General features: G+C 47.9%; 1 protein-coding gene across 1 annotated transcript in view; it reads right to left on the bottom strand.

Moving 5' to 3' along the window:
* The window catches only part of zgc:195001 (uncharacterized protein LOC567531 homolog), a 14,970-nt gene extending 5,493 nt beyond the window's left edge, over window positions 1–9,477 (bottom strand). The window contains exons 1-4 of the mRNA XM_055153120.1: window positions 9,327–9,477; window positions 6,451–6,534; window positions 5,496–5,635; window positions 1,092–1,268 (exon numbers count right to left, since the gene is read on the bottom strand). Of these exons, the coding sequence (XP_055009095.1) occupies window positions 1,092–1,268; window positions 5,496–5,635; window positions 6,451–6,534; window positions 9,327–9,477 (552 nt within the window). The remainder of the gene's footprint in view (window positions 1–1,091; window positions 1,269–5,495; window positions 5,636–6,450; window positions 6,535–9,326) is intronic.
* Between the last annotated feature and the right edge of the window lie 8,638 nt (window positions 9,478–18,115).

Here is an 18,115-nt window from a genome sequence, read left to right as displayed (position 1 = left end):
ATTAAGTGCAAGTTCTAATTAAGGTAGTAATTAAGTAGTTACTAAGCATGAATCATTATTAATTAAGTCTTTGTTCATTGTTAATTAAGCCTTTGTTCATCCTTTGTTACCGAAAGTCCTGCTAAATTTCGGGTCGTTGTGAAAAAGTTCTATATGACACATTTGATTAACGGCTGAAAAATGCAGGATCGTGGAGAGAATCAAGGAGAAGGAAGCGAGGAAAGAGAACGGAAACTGCAGCGAAGGATGAAGACTGAATAAACCAGAAACTTTTGAGGCTCGGAGACGTTGTTGCGATGAACCTTCTGGAAGTTATTTGTTTACTTTTTCTAGTTAACGTCAAATCTGTAAATCATGAAGCATCTGTAGTTTCTGGTCTTGTGCAGATCTGTTGCTCTTATAGTCCTGGTTTAGTCCTGGTTTAGTCCTGGTCTAGTCCTGGTCTAGTCCTTGTTTAGTCCTGGTTTAGTCCTGGTTTAGTCCTGGTTTAGTCCTGGTCTAGTCCTTGTTTAGTCCTGGTCTAGTCCTGTTTCAGTCCTGTTTTAGTCCAGGTCTAGTCCTGTTTTAGTCCTGGTTCAGTCCTTGTTTAGTCCTGGTTTAGTCCTGGTTTAGTCCTGGTTCAGTCCTGGTTTAGTCCAGGTCTAGTCGAGGTCTATTCCAGGTCTATCCCAGGTCTAGTCCCGGTCTAGTATCTGGTTTAGTCCTGTTTTAGTCCTGGTTCAGTCCTAGTTCAGTCCTGATTCAGTCCTGGATTAGTCCTGGTCTAGTCCACGTCTAGTCTTGGTCTAGTCCTGGTTCAGTCCTGGTCTAGTCTTGTTTTAGTCCTGGTTCAGTCTTGGTCTAGTCCACGCCTAGTTCCGGTCTAGTCCCGGTCTAGTACCTGGTTTAGTCCTGTTTTAGTCCTGGTTCAGTCCTGGTTCTGTCCTGATCTAGTCCTGTTTTAGTCCTGGTCTAGTCCTGGTCTAGTACCTGGTCTAGTCCTGGTTCAGTCCTGGTCTAGTCCTGGTCTAGTCCTGGTCTAGTCCTGGGTCTGGTCCTGTCCTGGTCTAGTCCTGGTCTAGTCCTGGTCTGGTCTAGTCCTGGTCTAGTACCTGGTAGCTGGACCCGGCCCAGCCCACGCCCCAGGAGCTGCTGTTCTCCCCGAGTCCGCAGGGTCCGTCCTGGACTTTTCGTGGCGCTCGCTCCCCGACCACCCCCAGCACCACCCAGCCGTCGAAGTCCACCTCCCAGTACCCGCGGAACCCCCACACCGCCTCCTTACACAGCACCTACGGTCACACAGGGGTCACACAGAGGTCACACAGAGGTCACACAGAGGTCACACAGAGGACACACAGAGGTCACACAGAGGTCACACAGAGGTCACACAGAGGTCACACAGAGGACACACAGAGGTCACACACAGAGGTCACACAGAGGACACCCGGAACCCCCACACCGCCTCCTTACACAGCACCTACGGTCACACAGAGGTCACACAGAGGTCACACAGAGGTCACACAGAGGTCACACACAGAGGTCACACAGAGGACACCCGGAACCCCCACACCGCCTCCTTACACAGCACCTACGGTCACACAGAGGTCACACAGAGGTCACACAGAGGTCACACAGAGGGTCACACAGAGGTCACACAGAGGTCACACACAGAGGTCCACACAGAGGACACCCGGAAACCCCACACCGCCTCCTTACACAGCACCTACGAGGTCACACAGAGGTCACACAGAGGTCACACACACAGAGACAGAGGACACCCGGAACCCCCACACCGCCTCCTTACACAGCACCTACGGTCACACAGAGGTCACACAGAGGTCACACAGAGGTCACACACAGAGGTCACACACACACAGAGGACACCCGGAACCCCCACACCGCCTCCTTACACAGCACCTACGGGTCACACAGGTCACACAGAGGTCACACAGAGGTCACACAGAGGTCACAGAGGACACACAGAGGGACACACAGAGGACACCCGGAACCCCACACCGCCTCCTTACACAGCACTACGGGTCACACAGGGGTCACACAGAGGTCACACAGAGGTCACACAGAGGTCACACACACAGAGGACACCCGGAACCCCCACACCGCCTCCTTACACAGCACCTACGGTCACACAGGGGTCACACAGAGGTCACACAGAGGTCACACAGACACACAGAGGACACACAGAGGACACACAGAGGGTCACACAGAGGTCACACAGAGGTCACACACAGACACACAGGAGGACGCCCGGAACCCCCACACCGCCTCCTTACACAGCACCTACGGGTCACACAGAGGTCACACAGAGTCACACAGAGGTCACACAGAGGTCACACACAGAGGACACCCGGAACCCCACACCGCCTCCTTACACAGCACCTACTCACACAGGGGTCACACAGAGGTCACACAGAGGTCACAGGTCAACAGAGGTCACACAGAGGACACACAGAGGACACACAGAGGACACCCGGAACCCCCACACCGCCTCCTTACACAGCACCTACGGGTCACACAGGGGTCACACAGAGGTCACACAGAGGTCACAGAGGTCACACAGAGGTCACACAGAGGTCACACACAGAGGACACCCGGAACCCCCACACCGCCTCCTTACACAGCACCTACGGGTCACACACAGAGGTCACACAGAGGTCACACAGAGGTCACACAGAGGACACACAGAGGACACACAGAGGTCACACAGAGGTCACACACAGAGGTCACACAGAGGTCACACACAGAGGACACCCGGAACCCCCACACCGCCTCCTTACACAGCACCTACGGGTCACACAGAGGTCACACAGAGGTCACACAGAGGTCACACAGAGGTCACACACAGAGGACACCCGGAACCCCCACACCGCCTCCTTACACAGCACCTACGGTCACACAGAGGTCACACAGAGGTCACACAGAGGTCACACAGAGGTCACACAGAGGACACACAGAGGACACACAGAGGACACACAGAGGACACCCGGAACCCCCACACCGCCTCCTTACACAGCACCTACGGGTCACACAGAGGTCACACAGAGGTCACACAGAGGTCACACAGAGGTCACACACAGAGGTCACACACAGAGGACACCCGGAACCCCCACACCGCCTCCTTACACAGCACCTACGGTCACACAGGGGTCACACAGAGGTCACACACAGAGGTCACACAGAGGTCACACAGAGGACGCCCGGAACCCCCACACCGCCTCCTTACACAGCACCTACGGGTCACACAGGGGTCACACAGAGGTCACACAGAGGTCACACAGAGGTCACACAGAGGACACACAGAGGACACACGAGGACACCCGGAACCCCCACACCGCCTCCTTACACAGCACCTACGGGTCACACAGAGGTCACACAGAGGTCACACAGAGTCACACAGGGGTCACACAGAGGTCACACAGAGGTCACACACAGGGGTCACACAGGGTCACACAGAGGTCACACAGAGGTCACACAGGGGTCACACAGGGAGACCCCACACCCGCCTTCCGTCCGTGCAGCGTTCGTTCTTTTGAATTTCAATTAAGAATGAAAAACTGTTAAATGGGAAAACTGTTTGGTGTTTAATTTTTCCGTTTTAGTGTCAAATAAAAACACATTTCGATCTCTATTTCCAAATAACACCGATCACAAACAGACCTCGTGCCTGTTTCAGGTTTATTTGCCCCGGACGTTCTGCTGCTGAAGGACTCACCTGGAAACTCGCTGCAGTTTTGTGGACAAACGTGTCGTCTTGTTTTATTTACGTGTGTGTTTATGTTCACGTCTTAAGTCCTTTTCACACAGGATCAGTTTGACCTGTGGACTTTTGGTGATTTGTAATAATTGTGGGGGATTCCTGAGGTTCTTAATCCTGTGTGAATCCTCCAGCTCTGTCATGTGTAAAGTAAATATTCTGACTATTAAGGTTTTGCGTCTACGTCACAAAACTTCCACGTGACCTGGTGTTTATGTCGCCGTGTTGGAGTCAAACTGTCCATCTGGACCAACGTGTCGTATTTGTCCATCCATCCATTTTTTTCCGTTTATCTGGGCCGGATGTTACGTGTGGGCACTGTTTGGTTTTTCCCTGTTTTCTTTTTATTGTTTATATTTTTTGTAGCATTTCTGCCTAATTTTGTTCTAGTAAGTTGATTATGTTTTTATAGGGCTCATTTCCGGCAGGAGGCTTTAAATGTGCGAGCCTCTCTCTCTCTCTCTCTCTCTCTCTCTCTCTCTCTCTCTCTCTCTCTCTCTCTCTCTCTCTCTCCTCCTCCTCGTCCGCCGCAGGGACCGGAGCGCTCACGCCTCGCGCTGGGAGCCGCCCTGCTGGCTCCCCTCCTCCATCGTTTGGGGAGCTTTTGTGAGCCGTTTGACCTGGATGGGGACCGGCCGTCCTGTTTTCACTTTTCTGTTGGGTTTAGGCTGTTGTGTTTTTTTGTCTTTAGTTCCGGGCGCTGGCACCGGCTCCTACGGCCCTGTACAGGGTCGGCCCGGTGTCGCACCCTTTTGTTCTTTTTGGCCGACTCACCAGGTCCACCTTTCCGTTGTTACTTTTGGTTTGGGCACGGATAGGGTTTCTTTTGGGTTTTAAAACATCTTTACACAAAGAAAAATAAAAGAATTCTAAAACTTTACTTTGGTTTCCGTGTCCTTTCCTAAATATGTTGGGACTCAGTTTTTCTAGGTCGTAACACCGGATCACGGGGACATCAGTCTCCCAGACTTCCTTCACCCCAGACACGTCCTCCAGCTCTTCCGAGGGGATCCCAAGACATTCCCAGTCCAGTCCAGAGACATCGTCCCTCCAGTGTGTCCTGGGTCTTCTCCTCCTCCCGGTGGGACATGAACACCTCCTGAGGGACACGTCCAGGAGACATCAGAACAGACGTCCTCCCTTCAGACGCTCCTCTCCACGTGGAAGGAGCAGTGGCTCTACTCCGAGCTCCTCACTCTAACTCTAAGGGAGACGCCCGGACGCCCTGTGGAGGACGATGTCGAATGAATGAAGTCGTAAATATCTGGAGACTAAAGGTCGGACACAGAGTGAGCGTTGATTAAACTAACAAAGCTCCATCGGAGTTAGATCAGGATCTATTCCACAACCCAGGAGGACGACTTTAGATTTATACTTTTCTAATCACGCTGATCTAAAGAGCTGGAGAGTTCGGACAGTTTTATGTCATTTGCGCTGTTTAAAGTCGCCGTGATTATACTGAAATAAACCGAATAATCCCCGTGTTGACCTGCAGTACGGACGACAAAACATGAAATCACATGACTGACGCGACACACGCAAAACCTTAATATTTCTCCAAACACAGACGTCCGGTGAGAATTCGAGTCCCGCGTGAATCTGCATCTCGGAGTTTGTTGTTGTAATTGCACCTTTTTTATCTCTTCCTTTTCAGGATCAGAAGGGGGGCGGGGGTCAGAGGAGGGGGCGGGATCAGAGGGGGGCGGGGTCAGAGGAGGGGGCGGGGTCAGAGGGGCGGACTTGCCTGGGGGGAGTGGTCGTAGCGCTCCGGGCGGGTCGGGTACGGGCACACGGCCTCTGACGTCCTCGCCACTTTAGCCCCGCCCTCCGAGATCCAGAGCAGCTTCTGCGCCGTGCGATCGTCGAGCGTCACGGGCAGCCAGTCTGAGGAGAGACGGGAACGTGTTTATTTATCACACTGTACAACCAAAGTCTCCAAACTCACTGCGAAAAAGCTTGGACAAAATTAAAGATATAAACACTTCAACAAATTAAATCTATCAGAAAATGACTTAAAAGTGTTGAAATGATTTGTCCATGCAGCGAAATCATTTTACTGAACAGGTTTTCTTAAAATAAACGAACTCTAGACGAGAATGAAGCGTCTCAGATCGAGTTCAGTGATCAGAAATCTGAAAACAAGATGAAGAACCTGATAGAAGTTTTAAAATCTTGGTCAGATCAGAGACGTGTGCCGTGTGCAGCTCCGCACAAGAGATTTCTACGTTTTGCGCTGAATAATTTTGTGTAATTTTGTGCTCTGATGCGTGGAAAATGGTTCATGTTTTATAGACGTTTAACTGTTCCTCATCTAAGCTCACAGGAGGAAAAAGGTTGGAGACGAAAAAGAACACACACTGGCATCATGGGGAGTTTGCATGTTCTACCTGTGTCTACCTGTGGTTGTGGGCGGGGTTAGGGTGTGGTTGTGGGCGGGGTTTGTAGAGGCGGGGTGGTTGTGGGCGGGGTTGGGGTAGGGGGCAGTGTGGTTGTGGGCGGGGTTAGTGGGTGTAGGGTGTGGTTGTGGGCGGGGTTAGAGTGGGCAGTGTGGTTGTGGGCGGGGTTAGGGTGTGGTGGTGTGGGCGTGGGCGGGGTTAGGGTGTGGGTGTGGTGGGGCGGGGTTAGGGTGTGGTTGGGCGGGGTTAGGGGGTTAGGTGTGGTTGGGCGGGGTCGGGGGGTCAGGGGGCGGGGTCACGTACGTTTGATGAAGTCGTCTCTGGTGGCGGGCTCGGGCAGAGAGGCATCGTACGGCGGAGGTTGAAACTCAGACACACTGTTCTTCCCTGAAACAAACAGACAATTCAACTAAATTATAAAATTTTACAGATTTTAGTGAACAGTGTCAATATGAATGTTTCATGATTTCATTTTCATGAGTTTTGTGTATTTATTTGTGTTTTCTAAAAGCTGAAGCTTGAACTCAAAAGCTTTCGTCTGAAACATCCGTCCATGTTCTTCCTCTTCTCCGGGTCGGGGACATCAGTCTGAGCAGAGACTCTCAGACTTCCCCCTCCCCAGACACTTCCTCCAGCTCCTCCAGGGGGACCCCAGGCTGTTCCCAGTCCAGCCCAGAGTTCCTCCAGTCCCTCCAGTGTCCTAGGGCCCCTCCCCTCCCCTCAGACGCTCCTCTCCATGTGGAGGAGCAGCGGCTCTACTCCGAGCTCCTCACTCTGTCTCTGAGGGAGACGCCCGGACGCCCTGTGGAGGAAACTCATTGTGTCGCTTGTATCGTTGATCCTTTCAGCCATTACCCAGAGCTCCTGACCAGAGGTGAGGGGAGGAACAGAATCTGAAGCTAAACTCCTAAAACTCATTTTTAATTTCAGTCCAGTTAAAAACTGTGGAACAGTAGAAAGTACAGATACAGAGACCTGCTCTCACATGTACTGCAGTAACAGTGAACAAGTATCCACTTACTGTACTTCGTTACCTTCCACCTCTGCACAGACCAGAGTGTGAACCCCCAGACCCTGTGGTCACCGCTGCCCCGGGGCAGACTGACCAGAGTGTGGCTGCTCCTCTAAACCCTCACAGCTGTACTGAGGAGGAGACCACGATACCGGCTCAGAATATCAGCATCGACCCAGGAACACCAGGTTCTACCTTTCAGTCGATATCGGTTCAGTCGATATCACTTCAGTCGATATCGTTCAGTCGATATCCTGGTCAGGCCTTTTACTGGAGGTAATGATGAAGATGATGAAGTGGATGGTGCCTCCAGTGTTTCTGAATCTTTTCCTCACACAAACTGGTTCTGTTGTTACTTTCAGAATAAAACACATTTGGATCCATTTTGTTAAAGCTGATTTTTCTGCAGGAAACTGTGGCAGCGTCTCGTGGTTGGTTTTTCTCTCCCTGGAGCCTGAACTTCTCCAAAGGCTCCAGAGCCACAGACCGAGGTCAGAGGTCAGAGGTCACAGACCACAGACCACCCAAAACCCAAACCAGTCTCATGTTACACACCAAGCCCCCAGGTTCCAAAATGGCCGCGCATTCAAGTCAATTTGCCCGAGCTCAATGGCGCATGATCCCAGATTAGCCTAGCCTGGCTAGGTACTTCCGGTGGCTGTGGGCCGAGCGAGCATGTGCAGTAGTGCTCTTTTCTCACGCGAACGCACGCGAACGCACGCGAACGCACGCGAACGCACGCATGGTGCGCGGGTTCGTGTATCATGTGATCGCTTTGACCAATCAGAGTAAGAGGAGCAGAGTGAAGCAGAGCGGAGCCGAAGCTAATGAATATAAAGCGTTTTTTTAAGACAACTGAAGGATTTTGAGCTGAGAAAAAGTTTATGATCTAAAAATAGGTAAAAATCGCCAACAAATCCGATATTTTTGAAAGCTGTAGATGAACCTGTCAGACGAACACGAGCAGTTTGTGATCACATTGCCTCTATGAGAAAAATCTTGTCTCGGCCCATGGGATTTTTTCTGCTGAAGTTCAGTGAGTGACACTACGTCAACTGGAGGCAGCTACAAGCAGCAATACTGTATCCAGTTATTTGAATAGATCCATGTTACACACACACACACACACATGTACACACACACACACACACTCACTCACTCACACACACATGTACGAGCACACACACACACACACATGTACACACACACACACACACATGTACACACACACACACACACACACACACTCACACATGTACACACACACACACACACACACACATGTACACACACACACACACTCACTCACACACACATGTACACACACACACACACACACTCACACACACATGTACACACACACACACACACACACACATGTACGAGCACACACACAGACATACACGCATACACACACACACGTACACACACATACACAAACATACACATGTACACACACACACACTCACTCACACATGTACACACACACACTCACACACACATGTACACACACACACACACACACTCACTCACACATGTACACACACACACTCACTCACACATGTACACACACACACTCACACACACATGTACACACACACACACACACACACACACACACACACACACACACACACACACACACACACACACACACACATGTACACACACACACATGTACACACACACACACACACACACTCACACACACATGTACACACACACACATGTACACACACACACACACACTCACACATGTACACACACATGTACGAGCACACACACAGACATACACACACACACACTCACTCACACATGTACACACACACACACACATGCCTCTGAGTGACCGGGAGTTGAACCTGCGTCCTGACGTGTGCCGGGCCCCTGTGTGTGTGTGTCAGATATATGGGCTTCATCTTCATGTGAGAGCGAGTGTAACATGAACCACCGAGGTCTGTACACGCACTGCACCTGTCTGCACCTGCCTGCTCCTGTCTGCACCTGCCTGCTCCTGTCTGCACCTGCCTGCTCCTGTCTGCACCTGTCCTCCTGCCCTCACCTCCTCGTTAAAGAGCGTATGACAGGTTACACTCGTCCTTTTACAACAACACTTTTAAACAACTTTTAAAGTTCACACATTTTTAAGTTTACGTTTGAACTTCACTAAGGAATTCCATAACTGTTACCATAGCAACCATGTTATACACCATAGCAACCACGTTATACTCCATAGCAACCACGTAATACACCATAGCAACCACGTAATACACCATAGCAACCACAATAAACACCATAGCAACCACGTTATACACCATAGCAACCACGTTTTACACCATAGCAACCACGTTATACACCATAGCAACCATAGCAACCACGTTATACTCCATAGCAACCACGTTATACACCATAGCAACCACGTTATACACCATAGCAACCACGTTATACACCATAGCAACCACGTTATACACCATAGCAACCACGTTATACACCATAGCAACCACGTTATACACCATAGCAACCACGTTATACACCATAGCAACCATAGCAACCACGTTATACACCATAGCAACCACGTTATACTCCATAGCAACCACGTTATACACCATATCAACCACGTTATACACCATAGCAACCACGTTATACACCATAGCAACCACGTTATACACCATAGCAACCACTTTATACTCCATAGGCCAAACCTCCTCTAAAGTAAACACAAATGAGCTATAACACATTCATTATGAATCTCAGACTTCCGGTCATCGTGCAGTTCATACTGGGAAAGATTTTTCGAAAAAGTGAGCATCAAACCTCCATGTTTGTTTTCCCAGTGGGATGTGTCTATTGACAAAGTCGATCTTTTCAAGTCTTTTGAACCATTTCACTTTTGTTTCTGGTTCTGATATTGTCATATTTTAGTTTTGGGATTCGGACGTCGTAATTGTGTGATTGTTTGATCCTAACAGCGGAAAACGACTGAAATGTGAGAAATGTGTTTGTGAACTTCATAAATGCAAAAGTGAATCAGATGTGTGTGACTCAAACCTCCGTTCAATCTGTTTCTCTTCCCAACGGAATTGAAAAATAGTGAAAGGTGAAGGTGATGGGCAGGATTGATCCACAGGAAGAACCAAAAAGGAAACATTTGTCTGACTAAGAAATCATCCCTGAGTTTACAGAGAACATTTTGTATGTGGAGCAACGACAAAACAAAATCCCATTTGTTAATGTAGAGGAGCAGAAGACAAACAGACTGAGCTGCACTTTCTTGTTCTTGTGGTTTTACACAAACATCACGTCTTGGTCTTTGCAGTGGAAGGTGTTTCTTGGTGAACAGTTGGAGACTTTCACTTTGGCGTTGACTTTTTAAATTCATAACCGAAGTTGAACGACGGATCAGGATTTTGTTTTGTCGTGGCTCCACATACAAAATGTTCTCTGTAAACTCAGGATGATTTTAGTCAGACAAATGTTTCCTTTTTGGTTCTTCCTGTGGATCAATCCTGCCCATCACCTTCACCTTTCACTATTTTTCAATTCCGTTGGGAAGAGAAACAGTTTGAACAGAGGTTTGAGTCACACACATCTGATTCACTTTTGCATTTATGAAGTTCACAAACTGAAGTCCATTTCTCGAGTCGTTTTCCGCTGTTTGGATCCAACAACCACACAATTACGACGTCTGAATCCCAAAACTAAAATATGACAATATCAGAACCAGAAACAAAAGTGAAATGGTTCAAAAGACTTGAAAAAAATCGACTTTGACAATAGACACGTCCCACTGGGAAAACAAACATGGAGGTTTGACGCTCACTTTTTCGGAAAATCTTTCCCAGTGTGAATTGCACGATGACCGGAAGTCTGAAATGTGTGATGCGTGTATTTGACAAAAATATTATGAAACTGTTTAAAATGTATCATGTGACGTCATCAGCACGTTTTAGAATTCTCAGTTTTTTCATGTTCATCTTTTCTTCACGAATCTCCTCTCGGTTCGTGTAACGTTTCGTCTATATTTAAACATCTCGGGGCGCGGCGTGAGTCAAAGTTGCAGATGCGTAAATGAGAGAATCGTAAAGCCTGTCACGCGCACTTTAAGCTCGAGCGCTTTAATGCTTCTTCTCTTTGACGGGGCGCAGAGCCGCGTGTCTCCGGGAGCCAATCAGATCTCACGTTTCCCGCGGCTCCATAAATCTCGCGTGCGCTCTCATCGCCGTCCGTCAGCGCAGCAGCGGCATGCGCACGATCCTGCCGCCCCCCCGCCGCCCCCCCGCCGCGCAGGCTCAGGTTCCCGCTCCAGGAATCCGCCGCGTTCCGTCACCGCGTTCCGTGCGCGCGCGGACAGCGGCCAAAGACAGCGGGGGGCGGCTAATTATACTCCGGTTACGTCACGCGTCACGGACCGGACCGGACCGGACCCGAAAGGCGCGCGCTGCTTTTCTGTCAATCATCAGACCCATTTCTCCTCCTCTCCTCGTTTCTCTCCATCTCTTTCTCTCTCTAATCGTCTAAAACATTTTTCTGAAGTTTGCTCCATCACTTTAGTGTCTTGCCCAGTGGCACAACAGCACCTGAACCTCCAACTAAACGACAACTAGACCCGATTCAGCCCAAACACTTAAAAAAAAAAAAAAAAAAAAAAAAAAACTCGTCGTTTTCTAATCGTGACGTTTTAAAATCTCAACTTTGGTCTAAAACGACTTTAGAAAGAAACAAGAAAGACTGAACCAGGACTAAACCGACTAAACCAGGACTAAACCAGGACTAAACCAGGACTAAACCAGAACTAAACCAGGACTAAACCAGATCTAAACCAGATCTAAACCGGACTGAACCAGGACTAAACCAGGACTAAACCAGGTCTAAACCAGAACTAAACCAGATCTAAACCGGACTGAACCAGGACTAAACCAGATCTAAACCAGATCTAAACCGGACTGAACCAGGACTAAACCAGGACTAAACCAGGACTAAACCGGACTGAACCAAGACTAAAGTAGGACTAGACCAGGACTAAACCAGGTCTAAATTAGGACTAAACCAGATTTCCAAAACTGGAATTTTGTGGATTCTGGTGTCAGTCGTGATCTGAGGAACTTCTGACGTAGATTTTTTTATTTTTATTTTTTGCTTTATGTTCACAAACACAGATTTCTGTATTTTGGCAAAACAAATGATCATTTCTGCTCCTGTTTACGGTCGGAAGAATCAGATTAAACACAAACTGCAATAGTCCTGGTTTAGTCCTGGTTTAGTCCTGGTTTAGTCCTGGTTTAGTCCTGGTTTAGTCCTGGTTTAGATCAGTTTGGTCATAAACAGAGACATTGATACATTTCTTGTATAATTTTGGACAAATCTGTGTTTTTGTTTAAATCTGCAGGACAGAGACACAGAGACACAGAGACATAAACAGAGACACAGAGACATAAACAGAGACACAGAGACACAGAGACATAAACAGAGACACAGAGACATAAACAGAGACACAGAGACATAAACAGAGACACAGAGACATAAACAGAGACACAGAGACAGAGACACAGAGACATAAACAGAGACACAGAGACATAAACAGAGACACAAAGACATAAACAGAGACACAGAGACATAAACAGAGACACAGAGACATAAACAGAGACACAGAGACACAGAGACACAAAGACATAAACAGAGACACAGAGACATAGACACAGAGACATAAACAGAGACACAGAGACATAAACAGAGACACAGAGACATAAACAGAGACATAGACACAGAGACACAGAGACACAGAGACACAGAGACATAAACAGAGACACAGAGACATAAACAGAGACACAGAGACATAAACAGAGACACAGAGACATAAACAGAGACACAGAGACATAAACAGAGACACAGAGACAGAGACACAGAGACATAAACAGAGACACAGAGACATAAACAGAGACACAGAGACATAAACAGAGACACAGAGACAGAGACACAGAGACACAGAGACACAGGGACATAAACAGAGACACAGAGACAGAGACACAGACATAAACAGAGACACAGAGACATAAACAGAGACACAGAGACAGAACAGAGACACAGAGACATAAACAGAGACACAGAGACATAAACAGAGACACAGAGACATAAACAGAGACACAGAGACATAAACAGAGACACAGAGACATAAACAGAGACATAAACAGAGACACAGAGACATAAACAGAGACACAGAGACATAAACAGACAGAGACATAAACAGAGACACAGAGACATAAACAGAGACACAGAGACATAAACAGAGACACAGAGACATAAACATAAACAGAGACACAGAGACAGAGACACAGAGACACAGAGACACAGGGACATAAAACAGAGACACAGAGACAGAGACACAGAGACATAAACAGAGACACAGAGACATAAACAGAGACACAGAGACACAGAGACATAAACAGAGACACAGAGACATAAACAGAGACACAGAGACATACACAGAAACAGAGACATAAACAGAGACACAGACATAAACAGAAACAGACACAGACACAGAGACATAAACAGAGACACAGAGACATAAACAGAGACACAGAGACACAGACACAGACATAAACAGAGACACAGAGACACAGAGACATAAACAGAGACACAGAGACACAGAGACATAAACAGAGACACAGAGACACAGAGACACAGAGACACAGAGACATAAACAGAGACACAGAGACATAAACAGAGACACAGAGACACAGACATAAACAGAGACATAAACAGAGACAGAGACACAGAGACGTCTGGACGCGTCTCTAGAGCCGAGTGTTTTTGGGTTTTTTTCTACATTTGGACCAAAACGAGAGAGAGAGAAGAAGAAGAGAGGAGGAGGGAGAGAGAGAGAAGAAAGGAAGGCAGGGAGAGAGAGATGGGGGAAGGAGAGAGGGAAAGCAGAGAAGAGGAGAGAGAGAGAAAGATGAGAGGAGAAAGAGAGAGGGGAGAAACAGGGAGAGGAGAAGAGAGGGTGAGGAAGAGGAGAGAAGAGAGATGACAGGAGGGAGAGAGTGAGAGAGGGGGAAGAGAAGGGAGGAGAGGAGGGATGGAGGGCAAGGAAGAGAGGAGAGAGGAAGGGAACGAGAAACGGAGAATGGAGAAATAAAAGAGCGGAGGACGAGCTGACGGGGCGGTGGAGAGAGAGAGAAGAGAGAGAGAAGAGAGAGAAGGAGGGAGAGAGGAAGAGGAGGAACGGAGAGACAGACGGAGGAGTGGAGAGGGGCAGAGAGAGAGAGGGATGATGGAGGGAAGAGGAGGGTGGAGAGGGGATGAGAGAGGAGAGGAGGGGTGGAGAGATGGATGGAGGGGTGGAGAGGGGGATGAGAGAGGGAGGAGGAGGGGTGGAGAGGGGATGGAGGGGTGGAGAGGGGGATGAGAGAGGGAGGAGGAGGGGTGGAGAGGTTCTGACAGGAGAAAAAGAGCCTGATGGATGATTGTTTGGTCTTTGGTCTGTGACTAAATCTGCCCCGAACTGAAACACGAGCCTCAAACGCTAAAGCTGCAGCTAATCTGTGAAACCAGGATGAACAAACGTCCGTTTTTCCCTGGACATGTCCGTGTTTTGTGTCCTGTTCTGGGCGTCTGGGTTTTTTTTTTTTTTATAAAGTGATGCAAATGTCCAGGTTTTCAGTATCGTTCATTAAACTGAGCGTCTCTCGTAGCGTCTGTGACTCAGAAGGAGCGAGACACAAACAGTCGGTCAGTCTGAAACACACTGAAACACAAAAGAACATTTAACAACGACTTGGACAAGAAATTGTCAGTTTTCCGTCCCGGTCGGGACAAGTGTGAGTCCATGTGCACAGGTTGAGGTGAGAGTTCAGTGTCCCTCGTTTATCGTGGGAGTTATGTTCTAAAAATAACCTGCGATAGTTGAAATCCACGAAGTATCAACTTTATATTTTACAATTATTCTATCTGTTTTAAGTCTGTAAAACCTCAGCACAAACTTTATACACTTTTCTCCGACAGGATCGACAGGTGCAACACTTTTTACTTCCTTCTTCAAACTTGTTGCTGCTGTCGTCCTTTTGTTATTTTCCTCCTTCTTTATGTAACAAACTGAAGATTCATTTATTCTGTAATGAAGCCGACAGAGCAGAGTCCAGTACAGGACCACACCTGCCAGGACAGGACCGCACCTGCCAGGACAGGACCGCACCTGCCAGGACAGGACCGCACCTGCCAGGACAGGACCGCACCTGCCCGTTAACCAGAGATAATATCAAACTTTTGCACTGCCCACGCCACAGACTAAACCAGGACTAAACCAGGACTAAACCAGGACTAAACCAGGACTAAACCAGGACTAAACCAGGACTAAACCAGGACTGAAACAGGACTCAGTGTGGGGTTCGGGTCGGAGGTGACGCAGGAGAAAGGAGCGGCTCAGCTCTGCTCCTCACGGAGGTAAACGCGGCAATTGCCCGATCGCGATTTGTGGACAAACTGCTCGGGGTTTTCTCTCTTAAGTCCAAGATTAGTCCTGGTTTAGTTCTGGTTTAGACCTGGTTTTGTCCCAACTCACCCGTGTGTAATTACTACCCTCCTGTCATACAGAGTATGACCCCCCCCCCCCCCCCCCCCCCCACCATTGAAGCACTAATGAAGCTCTAAAAATAGGAGACAATGAGGCGCGGAGCTGGACTGAAACACGAGGCGGCGGTTTGAGCTCTGCCGCCGCCGCCGCCGCCGCCGCCGCCCGCTCGTCTCCAGGGAGATGATGATGTCGCTGTTACTTTGTCTGGAATGTTCCACAGTATGGCATTAAGCCATAAACTGAACATATACGTGAAGATTCTTTGTACAGAAAAACTGTGAATGAATCAGACTAAAGAGTTAAACTCGTTACATGTAAAAGTGACGCTGGCAGTGAGTTAGTCTATGTTCAGACTGCAGGTTTAACGCTTAATTACGATTTTTTTGTGAAATCCGATGTTTTTTCGAGGTCGTTCACATTTCCAGTTAAATGTGACTTGTATGTGACTCCAGTGTGAACATTAAACGGTCCAAAAGTGTCCCACATGTGACACTGGAGACACGACGACGTCAACCGCAGCGAGCGTCTCTGTGTCCAAACATGGACGCAGCATCGAGCACCTGGAGATTTTAAAGTTCCGGTTTCCGCCTGCTTCAGTGCAGAATAGTGACGTTTGTGTCTTGTTGATAACGTGTAGGTGGATGAATGCACTTTGACCTTTCACACTGAAGTCACATGTTAAAGATCAGATATGGATCAGTTTCAGGAGCACAGATCCAAGTGTCCTGGTCACATGTGAAAAAATCAGATCTGTGTGGTTCAGACTGACATTAAAAGATCAGATACAGGAACATAGGGGCCAAAAAATCGGATTTGGGTCACTTCAGGTGCAGTCTGAACGCAGACTTAGAGGTTCGTTTAGTGACGGACGTCGTTAACGTGAGCGTCACTTTTCATTCGTGTTGCAGTTCAGACGGTGATGTGGTGAAGTAACGATTATCTCCATATTGGAAATGTAACTTGTGTCGTTTCTGAGGTTCACTTCAATCTGTCGGTGCAGTTTTTGGTCATTTTCTGTTCAGTTTTCTGTATTTTATTTAATCAAAAACACCTTTAATGTGCCTGTGTCGACGAGCTCTGGAACAGGAACATCTGAGACATGCTCCAGGTGTAAAAGTGCAGGGTCAGAGGACACAGAGTTCACACGTCCACTGTTCCACTCAGTACATTTCCCCTGTAGGTTCAGACCGGACGCGGCGATTAGGGCCGTGATGGACGGCGTTAATGTGAGGGTCAGTTTCATTAGAGGAGCCGGAGTCTGGGCTCGGGTCCCGACAGATTCTTGGAGCAGTTTGTGAACAAACAACACGTGTCTGAGATTTGAGTTTCAGGCTTTGCTCCTCGATCGACTCCGTGTGCGAGGAGCCGCAGCTTTTGTTTCACACTCATTTATCATCCAGATCCAGATCCAGATCCAGATCCAGATACTTCATCAGCTCAGGTCCTCAGAGACTCAGGAGAGACTCAGGTCCTCAGAGACTCAGGAGAGACTCAGGTCCTCAGAGACTCAGGAGAGACTCAGGTCCTCAGAGACTCAGGAGAGACTCAGGTCCTCAGAGACTCAGGAGAGACTCAGGTCCTCAGGTCCTCAGAGACTCAGAGACTCAGGTCCTCAGAGACTCAGTTAACGTTTTAATTCGCCGCGATCCAACATTTCAAATGAACACTGTGTCCTGTCGATTTGAGCTCCCTTCTTCTGCTCATGTGCTCGACCCCCAAGAGCTGTTACTGATTAAACACTGTCGGTTTGAGCTCCCGAGGCAGAAGTGCAGGAACATGTCACATTTTAAAAGTGTGTTTTAAGGTTTTATCGTCTGTTTGTTCAGTTAAACATCGACCAGTCAAGTGTTAACGGAGGGAAACAGGGTCAGATTTTTGACATTCAAATGTCTCTTATTCAGAAACTAGAGGAACTATTGAAATAAGTAAAGTATCAGAATGTAGGAAAGAGTTACACTCCAACAGGGTCAAGTTAAACCTGTGAGATTCTTTCAAGTTCAAGACAAAAAATTTAAAAACTCATGTCGGTAACGGAGGGAATGAAATATGCAGCACTTTTTGGTCAATAAATCCAAACAGTGATAACTCTTGGTTCTCACTTCCATATCCTTAACAAACTGGTTTGAATATTTGCTTCATATAGTTTTCTACCATATGGTACAAGATTAGGTTGAAAAACCTCTGACTTTTTGACTCATGAGATTTTTTATTAAGAAAGTTCATGGTAACGGAGGGAAAAGTAACGGAGGGAAAATTGTACAAACAAGTAGAAGGTGCAGGATTTTACATCATTTGTCGCTTTTTTCTTCTGAAAACTTTAATATTACTTCAAAATGAAAGAAACTATTTCTATAAAATATGTCAGTCCTTCCAAGAACATTTTTATC

The sequence above is a fragment of the Boleophthalmus pectinirostris genome, unplaced genomic scaffold (genome assembly GCF_026225935.1).
Source record: "Boleophthalmus pectinirostris isolate CB_2022bp ecotype Guang Dong unplaced genomic scaffold, ASM2622593v1 HiC_scaffold_17, whole genome shotgun sequence".
NCBI lineage: Eukaryota > Metazoa > Chordata > Actinopteri > Gobiiformes > Gobiidae > Boleophthalmus > Boleophthalmus pectinirostris.
This window is presented reverse-complemented; position numbering and strand designations above follow the sequence as displayed.